The following is a 15,435-nucleotide window of genomic DNA, read 5'->3' as shown; positions in this document are numbered from 1 at the left end:
TGCACTGCATGAATTTCTGCTTTCTTGAGAATACTTACAGATATTTGCTATGCATGTTGGTGAATAACTGCGTAATATGTTAGGTTTTTTCCATATTGTTACTTTTCATTCAGGGTAACTTTTTTTGAAAAGTATTGAAGTATTTAAATTCCATAAGAAATATTTCACAATAAAAATCAATACTACTTTTTAAAGAGAAGTACATAAACTGGATAGTGGTATGTTCACCAGTCCTCTGTATACATTTTTGCTTGTTTGACAATCTGCTTGCCTATTTCTTAAGTGTGTTTTTGCATTTTCTTTTTCAGGAGTTCTGGAAGCAGTAATTTCTGTCATTCTTCATCCCAGCATTTCAGTTAGACTAACAGCAGCTTGGTGTTTACGCTGTATTGCAGTAGCATTGCCCTCCTATGTGTCCCTACTGTTGGATCGGTGCATTGACCGTCTTAGTGCATTGAAATCCTCCCCAGAAGCAGTAACTGGCTACAGTTTTGCTGTTGCTGCTTTGCTGGGTGCAGTAAAACACAGTCCTTTAGGAATTCCACATGGAAAAGGGAAGGTATGGTCTGAATGCCTTACTTATAGGCAGTTCCTTGATCTTTTTGCAGTAGTATTTGCATGTATTCTTTATGATGTGATCACATAACCCAGTATACTGATGAGATATTTTCTTTCCTCAAGAAGGGGATTTTGAAGCATACATAACTCAAATAAGCATTTTTCTCAGGTGTCAGGACTGTGAATTTCTCAGGAAATGTCACTAACGACTTTATTAACCACTCATACTGCTACCTTTTTCTAAAGGAGAAGTTTATTAGGGGAGAAGTTTGTGTGTTGTTTTGGGATAGAGGTCAGTTCTGTGGAGCTGTAAGGACTTAAATTGAACAGTCTAAGAAAAGGTTTACATGGAGAAAACATTTCTTGAGTAAAGTTACGTTTTTCAGAATTTCAAACTAAATTCTTTACAGCAAGATCAAACCTTCTGCAATTCTGGCCCAGTTTGACATTGGCTTAAATTAGAAAGCTGACATTTCAGCAGTGTTAATGGTGAGAAAAGGCTAGTCTGGAGTACATACAGCTGAAATGTATCAGACTTTGACAAAGGAAAAGATCTTTCTTTTATTAAAAAATAATTAGAAGTATACATACAGATCTATTGCATGCTGTGATGTTAGAAATAAGTTTCCTGGAAGGAAACTCATTCAACCACAGATTAAGCCAAATTAACATTTCCCAGGCCCATCAATGACTCTCCAGTGTACAGTTTAGTCAGTGCTTACACCAATAACAGCAATTATGTATTATCTTGGAAATCTTTGGTCAAGTCCAACAAAATCTTTAATCAAGTCCAACACATACACGCTTTCATTTTGTTTTACAGAATTTAACAGAAACCAATTTCTTGCATTAACATAGTCTAAGATGCTTGTACCAATCTCTTCACTAGTGCAGATAGGATATACTGTGCTCTGAAGTTTTAGAGATATGCAGATGTGGAAATACAGCCCAGGAGAAGAAGCTGTTTCCATCTCAATGCAAACTTTATCCATGGAGTTACTCACAGTTGGAAAACCATGGTGCAACACAAATATCAGCAGTACATGCTAATTCTCTGCATAATGTGGAAACTTACATTCTCAGTTCTGAAAATACCTGTTTCGGAGCCAGTGGACATTGGAGAAGAAGTGGCACACTTTGACACAAGGATTGTGGTTTTTTTCTTGTTATTACACCACTGTAAGATGAAAGGAATGCTTTAGTGCATTAGGAAAAATGTCCCTTGCAGTGATTCCAGCCCACCCTTTCAGCATTGTTGAGTACTAACAGTTCCACGTCACTCCTTAACAGACATTGCTAGCTACAGTTCTCAACATTGAAAGTCCCAACTGCTGATGAAACAGTTTATAAACATAAAAAAAGCGCCTGTTTTTCTTAGCTTTTAAAAACTTTTCCTCATGATTACTGAAGGACCATGGGGAAAGAACAAAATGAGTATCATTTGCCCAGTTATATAGATAAGAAGTGCCATTCAAATAATATATACCTAAGCCGAGCTAAAGTTTCTATTTAACAGAGAAACATAATTCTTAATGAAGACTTCTTTTAGAAGAATAGAATAGGATGAAATAGGGCCAGGAGGAGGTATGGGAGGGCACAGAAAAGTGTGGGAGAAACACTGTATTCTGTACTAAGCTGGCAGGGGGGAGAACAGAGGAGCTGACAGAAGCCCTTTTCCATTCTGTCCTAGGAACACTGCCAGATTCCAGACTAGCTCCTCTTCTGAGGAGCTGAAAGAGACCAGTGTTAAATAGAGCAGTTTTGAAAAGGAAATATCAAATGTAGACAGTAGTGACCTGGACAGAAGCTGTTTTATATTATTGCAGTTTCCTTTGAGAGGGTGGTTAGGGTTGCAGGTGGAACCTATTCAAGAGAACAAAATAATTAGTGGGTTTGTAGATATTTATCATTCTGTACTAGTGCTTATACTTCAGTTTAAAAAAATCCTTCAAAAATAAGACACTTCTCCTAGCACACAGAGAGAAAAATTGTCAGAAATCATTAAATTAAATCCTTTCTAGGATGCTTGTTTATCAGATAATTTAAGTATACTAAGCTGTTAGTAATTTTTAAAAGTATAATTTAACAAGGGTGCCATTTTAATTTTAGAACCAAATATTTTAAATCTATCAAGAATCTGTCAAAATAAATGTCTTCATTTGCAACCTTCTGATCGCATTATGGAATTGGGGAAACTGATATTTTCAGACTCTTAATATTTCATTAACTTTTGGAAGTGTACAAATTTCAAACTTTCATGAAGCAAACTTTCATGTGCGAACTTGCATGAAGCTTTATAATTTTTCAAATAAATTATAGAAGGATGCTCTCTATACTGTCCAAATAAATTATAGTGTGCAAAAAAATTATAGAAGGAAATTGGCTATTCTGAGGCTTTTAATGATACAAGCAATTTGTTTTGGCAACCAGACATAATGCAAGATATAAGAAATACTTTGTTGGTATATGTGAAATGTAATTGAAGCAAACCATTTGCAGAACACTTGTTGAAGTTGTAGCCATAGTGTGGTAATTGTCCATAGACATACTGTGTGCTCCTCCGTGTAAATTCTAGGTAGCTTGGGCTTTGGTAACAAGTGCAGATTGTCACCTTGCATTTAGCACATAATAGTAGGCACGTGCAATTATTGTGGAGAAGCTAAGATAGGATTAATTCTAACTCTACCATACCATTCTAACTTGTTTGTTTAGTTGTACCATTTGTTGATTAAAAACTGTCAGAGAGAATGATAGACCTTATTCTAAAACAGGGAGAAAAAGATCGTTACCTCTTTCACCGCTTCTTCTGAGCTCTAATTTGTAGGTCTCATGCTCTCCTTTTTCTACATAGTGGCATCAACAGAATATCAGAACACTTTTATCCTTGCCACACATATTCCTGTGAGAATTGTCAGCTCTCATTTTACTCCTGATAAAAGAAGGGGACAAAGCAGCAAAGTAACTTACCTAGTACCCCACAGGAACTGTTGAAGCCGTCCCAGACTAGTACTGAAGTTGGTCATTGCATGAGCTCATGCAAACTTCATGAGCCTGAGTTTCTTGCTGTAGTGTGAGAAGTAGATGGCATTCTATTTGGGGACACTGAAGTAGGATTAAGTATCACAGCAAAGAGTATTGAAAAATCATTTGATAGTTACTAAGATGCTGATGCTCTGTTTTTCTCTTTAACTTCGAAGGTAATCATGACAGTAGCAGAGGATTTGTTGTGTTCTGCTTCTCAGAACAGTCGCATTTCACTGCAGCGAACACAGGCTGGATGGCTGTTGATAGCGGCCCTCATGACATTAGGTAGCTTTCTACAATTTTTCTTAAGCTAAATTAAGCTGTTCTGTGTTCTTTCTCTGACTTTAGTTCTTTTGATGTTTCATTTAATTTAACACTGCAAAATAATTCTTAATAAACAATGTAAATCAGAATCTTTAGAAAAACTTTCTAAAATAAAAATGTAATTTCTTCCAAATTTGCTATTAGTTCCTTGGGAGCAATGTCTGAAAAACAGTGACTGGGTGGGACCTCTATTAATTAAATGCAGAAGATAAATTTCAAAGTCAGTCTAATCAATTGTCTTCGTGGTCATAAAGAATTACACTGATATTTTTTAAGAACTATCCCAGAACAAAATGAGCTAATAATTTGTATTTCCCTCTTGTCAGGCATTTGAAATCTTACAGAACTTTCTGATATTTATTAGTGGTCAGATTATTGATTGTGATCACTAAATTACTCATGAAGAATGTATTTTATCTTTTTTTGTTCATATTTTTAAGGCACCTTTCATGTTTTCAGCTATTACTTCTGCCCAACAGCTCCCGTTTTTTTCTTAGATTAGGGAAAACACACCTTGTACATTAACCTATAACAAATGTTTGCTGTTCTGAACACCACTATTGCTTATTACATGTCTTCTATACTGCTGATCCACAGGGTCTGTACTTAGTAAAACAGAGATTATAGTTGGCTTGGTGACATACTTGTAAAGGTGTCAGTGGGTATGTAGTTATATATGAAAGGTGTCAGTGGGTATGTAGTTATGTATGAGTGCTATCACACGGCATGTAGAGAATAACCAAGGGATCAAGCCCAGCCAGCATGGGTTCAGGAAAGGCAGGTCCTGCTTGACCAACCTGATCTCCTTCTACGACAAGGTGACCCGCCTAGTGGATGAGGGAAAGGCTGTGGATGTTGTCTATCTAGACTTCAGACTTCAGACTTCAGTAAAGCCTTTGACATGGTTTTCCACAGCATTCTCCTGGAGAAACTGGCTGCTCATGGCTTGGACGGGTGTACTCTTCGCTGGGTAAAGAACTGGCTGGATGGCCGGGCCCAAAGAGTGGTGGTGAATGGAGTTTACTTCAGTTGGCGGCCAGTCACAAGCGGTGTTCCGCAGGGCTCTGTGTTGGGGCCAGTTCTGTTTAATGTCTTTATCAATGATCTGGATGAAGGGATCGAGTGCACCCTCAGTAAGTTTGCAGACGACACCAAGTTGTGCAGGAGTGTTGATCTGCTTGAGGGTAGGAAGGCTCTGCAGAGGGACCTGGACAGGCTGGATCGATGGGCCGAGGTCAATTGTATGAGGTTTAACAAGGCCAAGTGCCAGGTCCTGCACTTGGGCCACAGCAACCCCATGCAACGCTACAGGCCTGGGGAAGAGTGGCTGGAAAGCTGCCCAGCAGAGAAGGACCTGGGGGTGTTGGTTGACAGCTGCCTGAATATGAGCCAGCAGTGTGCCCAGGTGGCCAAGAAAGCCAATGGCATCCTGGCTTGTATCAAAAATAGTGTGGCCAGCAGGACTAGGGAAGTGATCGTGCCCCTGTACTCGGCACTGGTGAGGCCGCACCTCGAATACTGTGTTCAGTTTTGGGCCCCTCACTACAAGAGAGACATTGAGGTGCTGGAGCGTGTCCAGAGGAGGGCAACGAAGCTGGTGAAGGGTCTAGAGCAGAAGTTTTATGAGGAGCAGCTAAGGGAACTGGGGTTGTTTAGCCTGGAGAAAAGGAGGCTTCAGGGGAGACCTTATCACTCTCTACAACTACCTGAAAGGAGGTTGTAGAGAGGTGGGGGTCGGTCTCTTCTCCCAGGTAACAAGTGGTGGGACAAGAGGAAATGGCCTCAAGTTGCGCCAGGGGAGGTTTAGATGGGATATTAGGAAATTTTACTTCACTGAAAGGGTTATCAAGCATTGGAACAGGCTGCCAGGGAAGTGGTTGAGTCGCCATCCCTGGAGGTATTAGGGACATGGTGTAGTGGTGGTCTTGGTAGTCTTAGGTTTACGGTTGGACTCGATGATCTTAAAGGTCTTTTCCAACCTATACGATTCTGTGAAAATGGAGTACCAAGACAGTAAGCATTTGAGAAATTATATATGAGATGGCTGGGAAAGTAGCATAAAGTTTTTTTCACAGCTGTAATGGTTTTGTGAACATAAATAAAAGAACTAAAGAGAAAATTTAATTTTATTAATCCTTACATTGGCATGACAACTGTCAACGCTTACAGGTCCTGCAGTTGTCCAACACCATCTGCCACGAATGCTGTTACTGTGGAAGTGCATCTTCCCATCATCTCCTAAAGACCTAGAAACAGAGAAGACACGAGGAGATTCATTTACCTGGCAAGTAACACTGGAAGGTCGTGCTGGTGCTCTCTGTGGTAAGCAGGATTTACTGTGTCTTTCTCTACATATTTATAGTTTGGCTGTTTGTTTTTCCTTCTGAAAGAACAACGATACTTCATATTGATTTTTTTTTACTCCCCAACATACGTGCTTGTATATATATATTTACCTATATATCTATATCTGTATACATGTGTTTCATTATTGTGAAAAACAAAGAAACAAACAAAAAACCCAAGAGGGTTTTTCCTCTTGTTCTTCTAATCAGTTGATTTCCAAGCAGTTAATGGTATCAGGAAGGTTGCTTCTCTTCTCTTGTTTAACATACATATCACTGTAATGAATGAGGATCCAAACCAGGGTATGTTCTGTTGTTTATACAGTCTATTATATTTGGTAAATAGCAGTTCTGTTTCCTAATAACTGACTTACTGTAAGCAAAATAGAATTGGTGAGTCACTCAAACACATTTGTGAGAGTGGGAAGACTCAATACATTTTTTTTAATTGTAAAAATTACAATAAGGAAGTTGCAATTCTCAGCCAGTAGAGAGTACTATGTATTTGGCTGCTGTCTGGTAGATTGCAGTTTTTCATCATGAAATATTGTGAATTTGGTTTTCCAAGAGATTACTCCAGTAATCTTTAAATACTTAATGCGTTTCAGTCATGTATTCCAGAGTACTAAAGGGTCCTTTGCATTGCAGAAATGTGAACCCTAGTATAGTGATCACCCCTCTCACACTATTAAAATCTATTGGAAAGTGTGGAATTCAATAGTAATTTCTTTTTAGAAGTAACCTAAACAATTAACCTTTAAATATTTTCTTTTCCTTTTGGAAATAGGTTTTAAATACTATATATTCTCTAGATGCTTTCTGAACTACTAACTCAAGTTTAATTTTCTGTAAATAATGAAAAATACTTGTGTACATGTAAGTTGTTTCTTACGGTACAGTAATTAAGCGAAATTTAAATAGAAAACTAGCAAAGTAAACAGTAGGTCATCTGATCATCATCCTTCTCCCATTGTTTTTTCTTTTTTTTATTATTATCACGGAATTATGATGAAGTTGAGTTATATCCCATTACTCAATTCATAACAAAAAGCAAAAAAGGCTTGCATTTATATATGCAATTAAAAGTCAGGGTATGAACTTCCAAGCTGAGACACCAAAACAGTGCATCTGTAAATATGACCTTCTTCATTTGAGATTTTTGTCAGTTTCTTAAATTATTGGTTAAAATACTTTAGATGGTTTTTTGCATGCTTTCTTCTACTTTTAAATTATTAGTGAGGTAATAATGCGATTACTTCACTAACGTGATTTTTTTTCTTCTAGATATCTCACACTAAGTAAGTTAAAATCCAATTCCTTTTCTAGCTATCAAAAGCTTTGTTTCCCACTGTGCTGGTCTTCTTACGGATGAAGTTGTTCAGAGACTTCTTCCTCCACTCCCAAGTGCTGTTGATTTATTGACACAGTAAGTGTGTGTATGAAACTGTTAAATGAGATTCTGGTTTTGAAAAGCTACAGAGTAATCTTGTTGTATTTGATTGCGTGCACTTTCTAAAGAACTTTCTTTTCAAAGTACAAAAATTAGAGTGTAGAATTCAGCTGTATAGCTGAAGACTTTAGCTGGCATAATGTGTCTTGCAGATTCCAGTACCATGTAGAAAAGCTAGGGAAGAAATTATTGCATGGTTTTGTTAAGTTAGTGTTTTTATTCTTCTTTTTTAATCAAACATACACATTTGTGTTTAAGCGTGATCATTTTTTATAAAATAAAAAAAAAGTTCAAGAATATGCTTGGAGAAAAAGTTTTATAGATGGGCATTTTTTATGTTTGGATTTGGAGCTAAGCTGGAAAAGGGTTTTATAATTTTTAAATTTTTGCTTTCAGAATATGTAGTGATTTAATGTATTTGGGATCTAAACTCAAATTTACAGAGATATATCCACAAAAAAGTTAATTGTAATAAATATAGGTACAATCAAAGGCAATAGAAAGGCTTATTTATTTCTCTAGTATTAAGTAGAAGTAATGACTGGGAATGGAGAACAGAGAGGTTTCACAGAACATGTGAAATAAATTGTTTTGCTTCTACTACTGGTAATGCAAATCAAAACTGTAGTTATAATATGTATAGATTTTAAAAGTATTCAGTAGAGTGGTACAAATGAAACCGGAGTGTTGCATAATGCTTGAAGTCTTTAACATCTCTGATGCGCTTTTTATATTTTAAGGCTTTCTTCAATATATAAATCATATGGAAATTCTTTAAAAACATCATCAATGGTTTACAGACATAAACTTTATGAATTACTAGCAGTATTGCCTCCAAAGACCTATGAAGGTACGTATTTTCTTACAAAGAGATATCTGTTAAAAATACCATGGGCTCATTTTTAAGTTTTTGTTCAACGTATATTCAAGCTAGCAAGGAGTAGTTCCACCTCTTCTAATAAACAAATTTTATTCCCTCTATTTAGAGTTGATGAAATTGTAGTGAAGTCACTATGGTTTTGAAAAGCTAGTGTTCATGATCTACTTTTTTTCCCCTCTCCTATTACAAACACAGACTTTTGTCCTATTTTCAGTTGAAACTTGAAGGTAGATAACCTTGCAATTTTAAACTACTTGAAGAATTGACTGACTTTGATGCCTTTTTTACTTTCCATTGAATCCTAAATCCAAAAGGTGTAATCTTAGCATAAACCAATTGAATATAGTCCATTAAAATAATTTAATTTAATTGCTTCAAGTAGACTTATATATTACAGATATATTCATCTGATCCTGTTCAGTTTGTGGATTAAAAAAAAAAAATGTATTTAGACAAATTTAAAAAAAAAGGGGGGATAGGCTCACTTTTCTGTAGCAGAACATAACTAGAAGTATTTAAAATCTAATCCCCTAATCCAATAACTATGCACTGTAGTTAGACAGGTCTAACAGTTCAACTAAAACATTAAATACCTTTGTCATCTTTACATTGTCATGTGAATACAGTTTGCCATAGAGTACTGTATGGACTGAAATAAGGAACCAGAGTGTTTGACAGTTGTAAAAAGAAGTACAGGGTATTTCATCAGGACAGAGAGAATATGGGTCAGCCAGCCACTGAATTGGCTGTGTCCTCTGTATCATGCAGAGAATCCTTACTCAAATAATCTGCTCCATCTAGTGGTAACTGCTAAGTGAATCTTCATAAGGACAAATCCCTGACTTTTGCCTTAAAGCTGCTGTCACATTAGAAGTCTGTATATAACACTCAAAGCATAGTGTATAATATTCATTTGCGACTTGGACTTAAAAGACTGAAAATGACACCTCCATCCCTTACAGCAAGTTATTTCTTTGGTTCTTTTATTACAGGAGTAATGTTTTATAGAACACGGATATTTGGGTGTGGGTGGTTTTGGCAATTTCTTGGTTTGTTTGGAATTTTTGCATATGGTCTAACTTTATTGAAAAACAGACAGTATTTTACAGTGTGACCCATAAAGTCTGAATCTTGTGAGAGCGCATCCTAGCTGAGGATGCTGCTATCTAGAACCAATAAATAAAGAAAAAGCTTAAAAGGTTTGTTATAAACAAGTGGTCACCTGCTGAAAGCTTTGTAAATAGCCTTAGAATCAAACCAGTCATTTGACAGATGTAGTCTCAGAGTTGTTCACCTGTTTGTAATACAGCAGTATGAGACTGGGGAAAAAATGGTAATGCATATGTTGCCAGAACTTATTTTCAAGGTCTGTTATATATTTTAACATGTAAGTATGTATCATTTAGAAATGCAAAAAAAGTTTTTAAGGTAAAGTTTGAAACAAATACCTTTCTTTCCATATTATTTCCAGTATGACAGCTTCATGCAGAAACTCTGTATTTGCAAATACTAGGATTTTTTTTAAAATAAATAATTTAGGAAAACAGTATGATTATGGAACCCAGGGTGTTTTTTCGATGTCTAATTTTAGTCATTATCACTAGGAAGAATAGTAGCTGTACTCTTGTGTTGCACAGCTTGGCACATTTTGCATGGCTCAGGGTGACACACTGAATGAGAAGCTTTCACCGGTTCATGGTTTTATGGTTTTATTTCTTTTCATTTTCTTCAATCTGGGTAGTTAGCCAGAGGCTAGAAATGTGCAAGTTATTTCTTTTTGAGAAAATTGGTGATGGGGGCATATACTAGGAGTTGTAAGTCAAGCTTTTAGTATTTGCAAATAATGTGCAAAGCTTTATTTTTTTATTTTTTTTTTTTAGCAGAAGAGGAACAAAACAAAATACCCAGCAAAATAAACAGTTGAAAACAGATTCTTTATCCATAGCTCCAAGCCTCTTTCTCAACTCAAACCTTTAGATTTCTGAGGCTGGAGATACTAGGACTTGTTTAGGCTCTGCTTGGTCCTTTCCTGCTCTCTTTCAGCCTCTCTGATGTTCCTCTTGCTGCTTTCTGTCATCAATAAAAATCAGTATCTGCTCAAACAGCAGAATTATGAAGGCTTACTGTGAGTGTGCATGAGTAGTAGATGATTTTTTGCATTATTTCAGAAATGACAGATATGAGAAGAATGTATTGGGTTAACTTGAACGTCAGTGAAAAACATTTAGCATGTTCTAGATGCTGTCTTCTGTCATGTGTGAACGGTTAAGACTTTGCAATTTAGCTGATACAAAGTATGAACTTGTTAAGCTGGGAAAAGCAGGTTCTGTTTCTAAGGTGATTATTTATATTCTTGATCATTTTCACATGTCATTAGTTTTGGATGCTGATGTGCTCATGGTTTTGCAGCTAAAACATTTATTTCCTGTGAGTTAATATAAAAATCTTAATTATTATAATGTCCAATTTGATAATTTCACACAAATCATTTCAGTAGTTTGAATTTTGATTATTAGATTTGTTGATGTTTTCTGTGGTCTGAAATTAATGTGTTTTGTCAGACAACTCATTAGGGTTCTTTTCATTCTTCAGCTTTTTGTGCTTGTTATGTTCCACTGCCTAAACCATAAAATTGAATACAAGCATTCACTTCTCTTTCTTAATAGGATGAGATGAATAGCGAGAATGCTGGAACAGCATTCTGGCTCAAGATTTTGAACTGCTTTACATTGGGACAATACCATTTGACATTGTTGAGGGTGGCCAAGTGTCTGGGACTAAAATAAATGTTAATTTGGTTAAAAATTGCTGAGTATCTCCATTAAACTTTATTTGAAAAGCCGTTTTCATAGAAAGGGGATTTTTCAAATTTTTTTTAATTGTGATCTCTAATAATTAATGAAAGAGCAGTTTCTAGTTGTTCTTTTTCATTATTGTGTTTTTTTAAAAGACTCAGTTTCTGTCCCTTTCACACACTATCTGTGCATCTGGGAACATATTTGATAGTGCTAACCTTTTACATTTAGATTTGAGTTAAGCATTTTGGGAAAAATTACGTACTTGCTAATTAGTCAGGGAGGCAGGCAAAGCAACAGATGCCTGCAGGGGAGAGAGGCTGATGGGAACAGGAGTTCGGAGGGTAGGGGGAAGGAAGTCAGCTTTCTCAGAACAGATTCAGGATTTAGGAAGGGTAAAATAGCTGGTTGCAGCTACCAGCTCCAGCTATACAAACGGTTCTGCTTGTGCTCATGAGGTGCTGAAAACTGGGTTGTCCCACTTTCTGGAACTTCTGTGTGTTGAAAAATTATAAGCAACTTTAGTGCAAATGGGTAATTGTGTGATCATCTAACAACAAAACTGAATGCAAAGAACTGGCTATGTGGAGTTAAGCCCCCCTTAATGCTGATATTTCCCAATTCATGAGAACTTGACTTTGCAATCTTAATGCTCTGGAGGTAAATTCTGATGTAATATTTGCATAAAGAGTGTGTATGTTCTTTAAGATCAGTTCTGCAGTGTTTTTCAACATAACTTACTTATCAGATAAGCCAGACTTTTTTCATCACATGCAGTTCAGCACTAGAAATGTTCTCTCACTGCAAGGACTAATTTAATAACCTAAAATAGTCTGACTCGGAATGCCTAATGTTGTTTATGTATAATGCACAATCTTGCCTGAAATATTATGTACAAAAATATGTGAAAGTTTTAACTACCAGTGTAAATTATCATAATGTAACCTACAGTAAATTCCTCATGCTTTGCTTTTTGAGTGCAAACTCCTGAAACAGGGGAGTACATTCTGCAGCTTTTGGTTATTTACCAAACTTACGGATGTTTTAAATTACATCTGCTTGCCAAGTCCAAGTATTCCTGCGTGGTTATGTAATACATTCTACAGCATTAATTTTCAGGAAATTTGTAGTAGAAATATGTCTGTAACTGCCTTTTTCCCCTCTATTCTAATTGTAAATGTAACTAACTTACTGGATTAGCACTTGTATGGCATTATGCCTTCTGTAAAGCTAAAGGTCTCCAGTTTTCAGCTTCTAGATTGCTGTGTGTGCTTAGTTTGCTTATCTTAGGTAGTGCTCTGTTGTTTTCCCTGTAGCAAGAGTGTTCTCCAATTAACTATTTGAAGACTTAAGAAAAATGTTAGATGGATGTTGCTATTTCAGTATAAATATCTTGCTCCCAAAGTTGCTTGTGGCAAGTAATTAACTGAAAATTTTGAATATTTTTTTTAATTTAAAGGAAGCTTCTGTGCTGTTCTGAAAGAGTTAGTGGCTGACTTGACTGTCCCAGATAGCCAGATCGATGCCTCTACATTCTTGCTTCCACCCCTTTGTCATGAGAATGATCTCCTTTTACTTGGTCCCTCACTGCAGGAGACTGACCACCGATTTATCGAAGAGCAGGTACTTTTTAATCTAGTATAATGGTGGTATTATATTTTCATACAGTTCTAGTTATTTGCGTCAGTGCTGGTTTTGACTTGGTCAAAAATATGGCTATCACTTTTTTCCTTCTTACAGCTCCTTTTAGGTAACAGCATAGCTGGTGGCAGCCTGGAGTACGACCCTTACTCTATTTATGAGAAAGTTGCAAAAGGTGATTCAGTACCTAAACCACTACCTCCTGTATTGTCTGTTATCAGCGCAGCAACTCGTCTTTTTGGAGTTATGTTTTCCCATGTAGCAGAATCTCACAGGTAAAGTAGTAACTGTAACTGTTGGGGAATTTGGGAGATGCTAAACGATGGTCACAGTGTTTGAGATTGAACACAGAAGAAAATTATTCTGGAAGAATAATGAATTGTATAAGTGGACTCTGTAAACCATCTGAATAATGTAATTCAGACTAACAAATTATTAGACTTTCTGCTTAAAGTTACTCACAATGAAAAGGCGCATCCAATAAGAGGCTACCGTCGTTATAATAAATTCTGTTGACCAAGAAAAATAATGTTTTGTTTCGATAGCCAGATCAAAATATAAGTTATTTTAAGAGATATTACACAATTATATTAGTGCTTAATACAGAATTACCAAATGCCTTAGAACCAAAGAGGGACAAAGGGGGTAGGAAGCTGTAGTAAAATTTAACCCTTATCCTGCCTCATTCTTCATAAAAAATGGATGGGAAGAAACAGAGTGTGTGTCTTAACACAGTTCTGTCAAGGTACAAGAATGCTTGAAAGGGATCACAGACTTCTCTTGGGTTTGTGTGTATGTATCTTCCTACTGCACACATGGCATTTTGGTTTGCTTCACATTTATAAGCACACCGATTGCCGAAGGATGAAATTCCTCAAGATTTTTGCATGCGGTTGCTTATTCTGTGTGCTGCTGGTAATTTTCTTGAATGCCGCATTAGAGCAAATCAATTATTTTTACTTTAAACAGTTTTATATTTTCAAAGCCAATGTAGTTAGACCTCAGATCATGATCTTTATAGGTGGTGATGGTTTTGTAATTTCCTGTAAGGGATGAGTGCTTAGAATGCGAGTCCTGAGTCTTGATGTCTTCACTGCTTGGACTTCTCAGGATTTAGTGTAATCCCAAGGCAGCTGTTTGTATATAAGCGTACCTGCAATAAAATTGCCACATGCTTTATGATATGTTCTTCTGACTTGCATTTCCTTCCTTATTCTGTCTTGACTGACTGCTTTTTTGGTGTGGTTTTTTTTCTCTGTTTGTCTGGGCTTTTTGCCCCTACTGTCACCAGGCTGCTGGTTGGTTTTCTTCACCTGTTTCTCAAGACATGAACTAATTGCTGCAGATAACTGCATTTTCCTTTCCTTTTTCTTTTCCCTCCTCCTTTCTCAATTGTAAGCCAAAATGCATCATTCCCATACACAGTTCCTTTTAATAACATCTGTCTACTGCTACTTATATCTAAGTTATTATCTGTGAATACCTACGCTATAAGGAAACAAACGCAAAAAGTTCATGTTTGTAGAGTAATTACCTGTTCTAATATGGAATACAAAAATTTTTTGTAGTAGACAGGGATGCCAGTTGAAGGGAAATGCGCAAGGGTTAGGGTAATAGATTTGTTCCACCTCTGTTTCTATAATAGATAGGCTTTGTTGTGTGTTTTAAAAATTAAGGAAATAAATCAAGCTTTTTAATTTAATTTTATTTTAATTCTGTGGTTTCTTTTCTGTTTTTGTTTAAGGCTCCATGTGTTAGAACAGTTGTTGAATTCCATAAAGCAAACAAAAGGATCACGGCAACAAATAGTACAACTTAATGTTGTGTCAGCCTTTTCTACTTCCTTAAAGGTAAATCTCCCCTCTCTCTCCTTTGTTTCTCTCCTTTGTTTCTCTCCTTTGTTTCTCTCCTTTGTTTCTCTCCTTTGTTTCTCTCCTTTGTTTCTCTCCTTTGTTTCTCTCCTTTGTTTCTCTCCTTTGTTTCTCTCTCTGTCTGTAACTAAAACATGGCATCTGTTGGTTCAAATGTATCTACACAGAAGTTCTTATTTTGATTAACAGTCAAGGTGAAGATCAGTCCTGTTTTCTGTGATAATATATTTTTTTGTGATATCACACTCTTCTTAAGTGCTGAAGAGTCACAGTTTAATTTTTCCCTTTTTTTTTTTAATGTTAAGGGTTAGGGAAACCCATTCTAGTACACTGTAGTATACTATCACCCGTACTAGTGTCATTCAAGTAGGAGAGAGATGGAAAAATTCTGTTTGTATCATTTCTGTCTTTATCACTGTCTCTTTCATATTTCTTACTGTATAAATAAAAAAGTAACGACTGGTAAAATAAAGTAATATCATAACTATCTGCTGTTTGTTGCTTTTCCCTGATGGTTTATTTGTATTTTCCTCTGTTCATGTGCAGT

The 15,435-nt window shown here is 36.2% G+C and overlaps 1 protein-coding gene across 10 annotated transcripts in view; it reads left to right on the top strand.

The window, feature by feature from the left end:
• HEATR5A (HEAT repeat containing 5A) overlaps nucleotides 1-15,435 on the top strand; it is a 75,426-nt gene that overhangs the window by 31,012 nt on the left and 28,979 nt on the right. For all 10 annotated transcript variants that reach the window (XM_072864060.1, XM_072864062.1, XM_072864068.1 and 7 more), the window contains exons 11-18: nucleotides 309-559; nucleotides 3,756-3,867; nucleotides 6,076-6,228; nucleotides 7,578-7,677; nucleotides 8,442-8,551; nucleotides 12,836-12,999; nucleotides 13,117-13,292; nucleotides 14,762-14,867. In XM_072864060.1, coding sequence (XP_072720161.1) covers nucleotides 309-559; nucleotides 3,756-3,867; nucleotides 6,076-6,228; nucleotides 7,578-7,677; nucleotides 8,442-8,551; nucleotides 12,836-12,999; nucleotides 13,117-13,292; nucleotides 14,762-14,867 — 1,172 coding nt within the window. The remainder of the gene's footprint in view (nucleotides 1-308; nucleotides 560-3,755; nucleotides 3,868-6,075; nucleotides 6,229-7,577; nucleotides 7,678-8,441; nucleotides 8,552-12,835; nucleotides 13,000-13,116; nucleotides 13,293-14,761; nucleotides 14,868-15,435) is intronic.

Source organism: Ciconia boyciana, chromosome 6, assembly GCF_034638445.1.
Source record: "Ciconia boyciana chromosome 6, ASM3463844v1, whole genome shotgun sequence".
NCBI lineage: Eukaryota > Metazoa > Chordata > Aves > Ciconiiformes > Ciconiidae > Ciconia > Ciconia boyciana.
The sequence above is the reverse complement of the archived record's forward strand: the minus strand, read 5'-3'. Positions and strand labels throughout refer to the sequence as shown.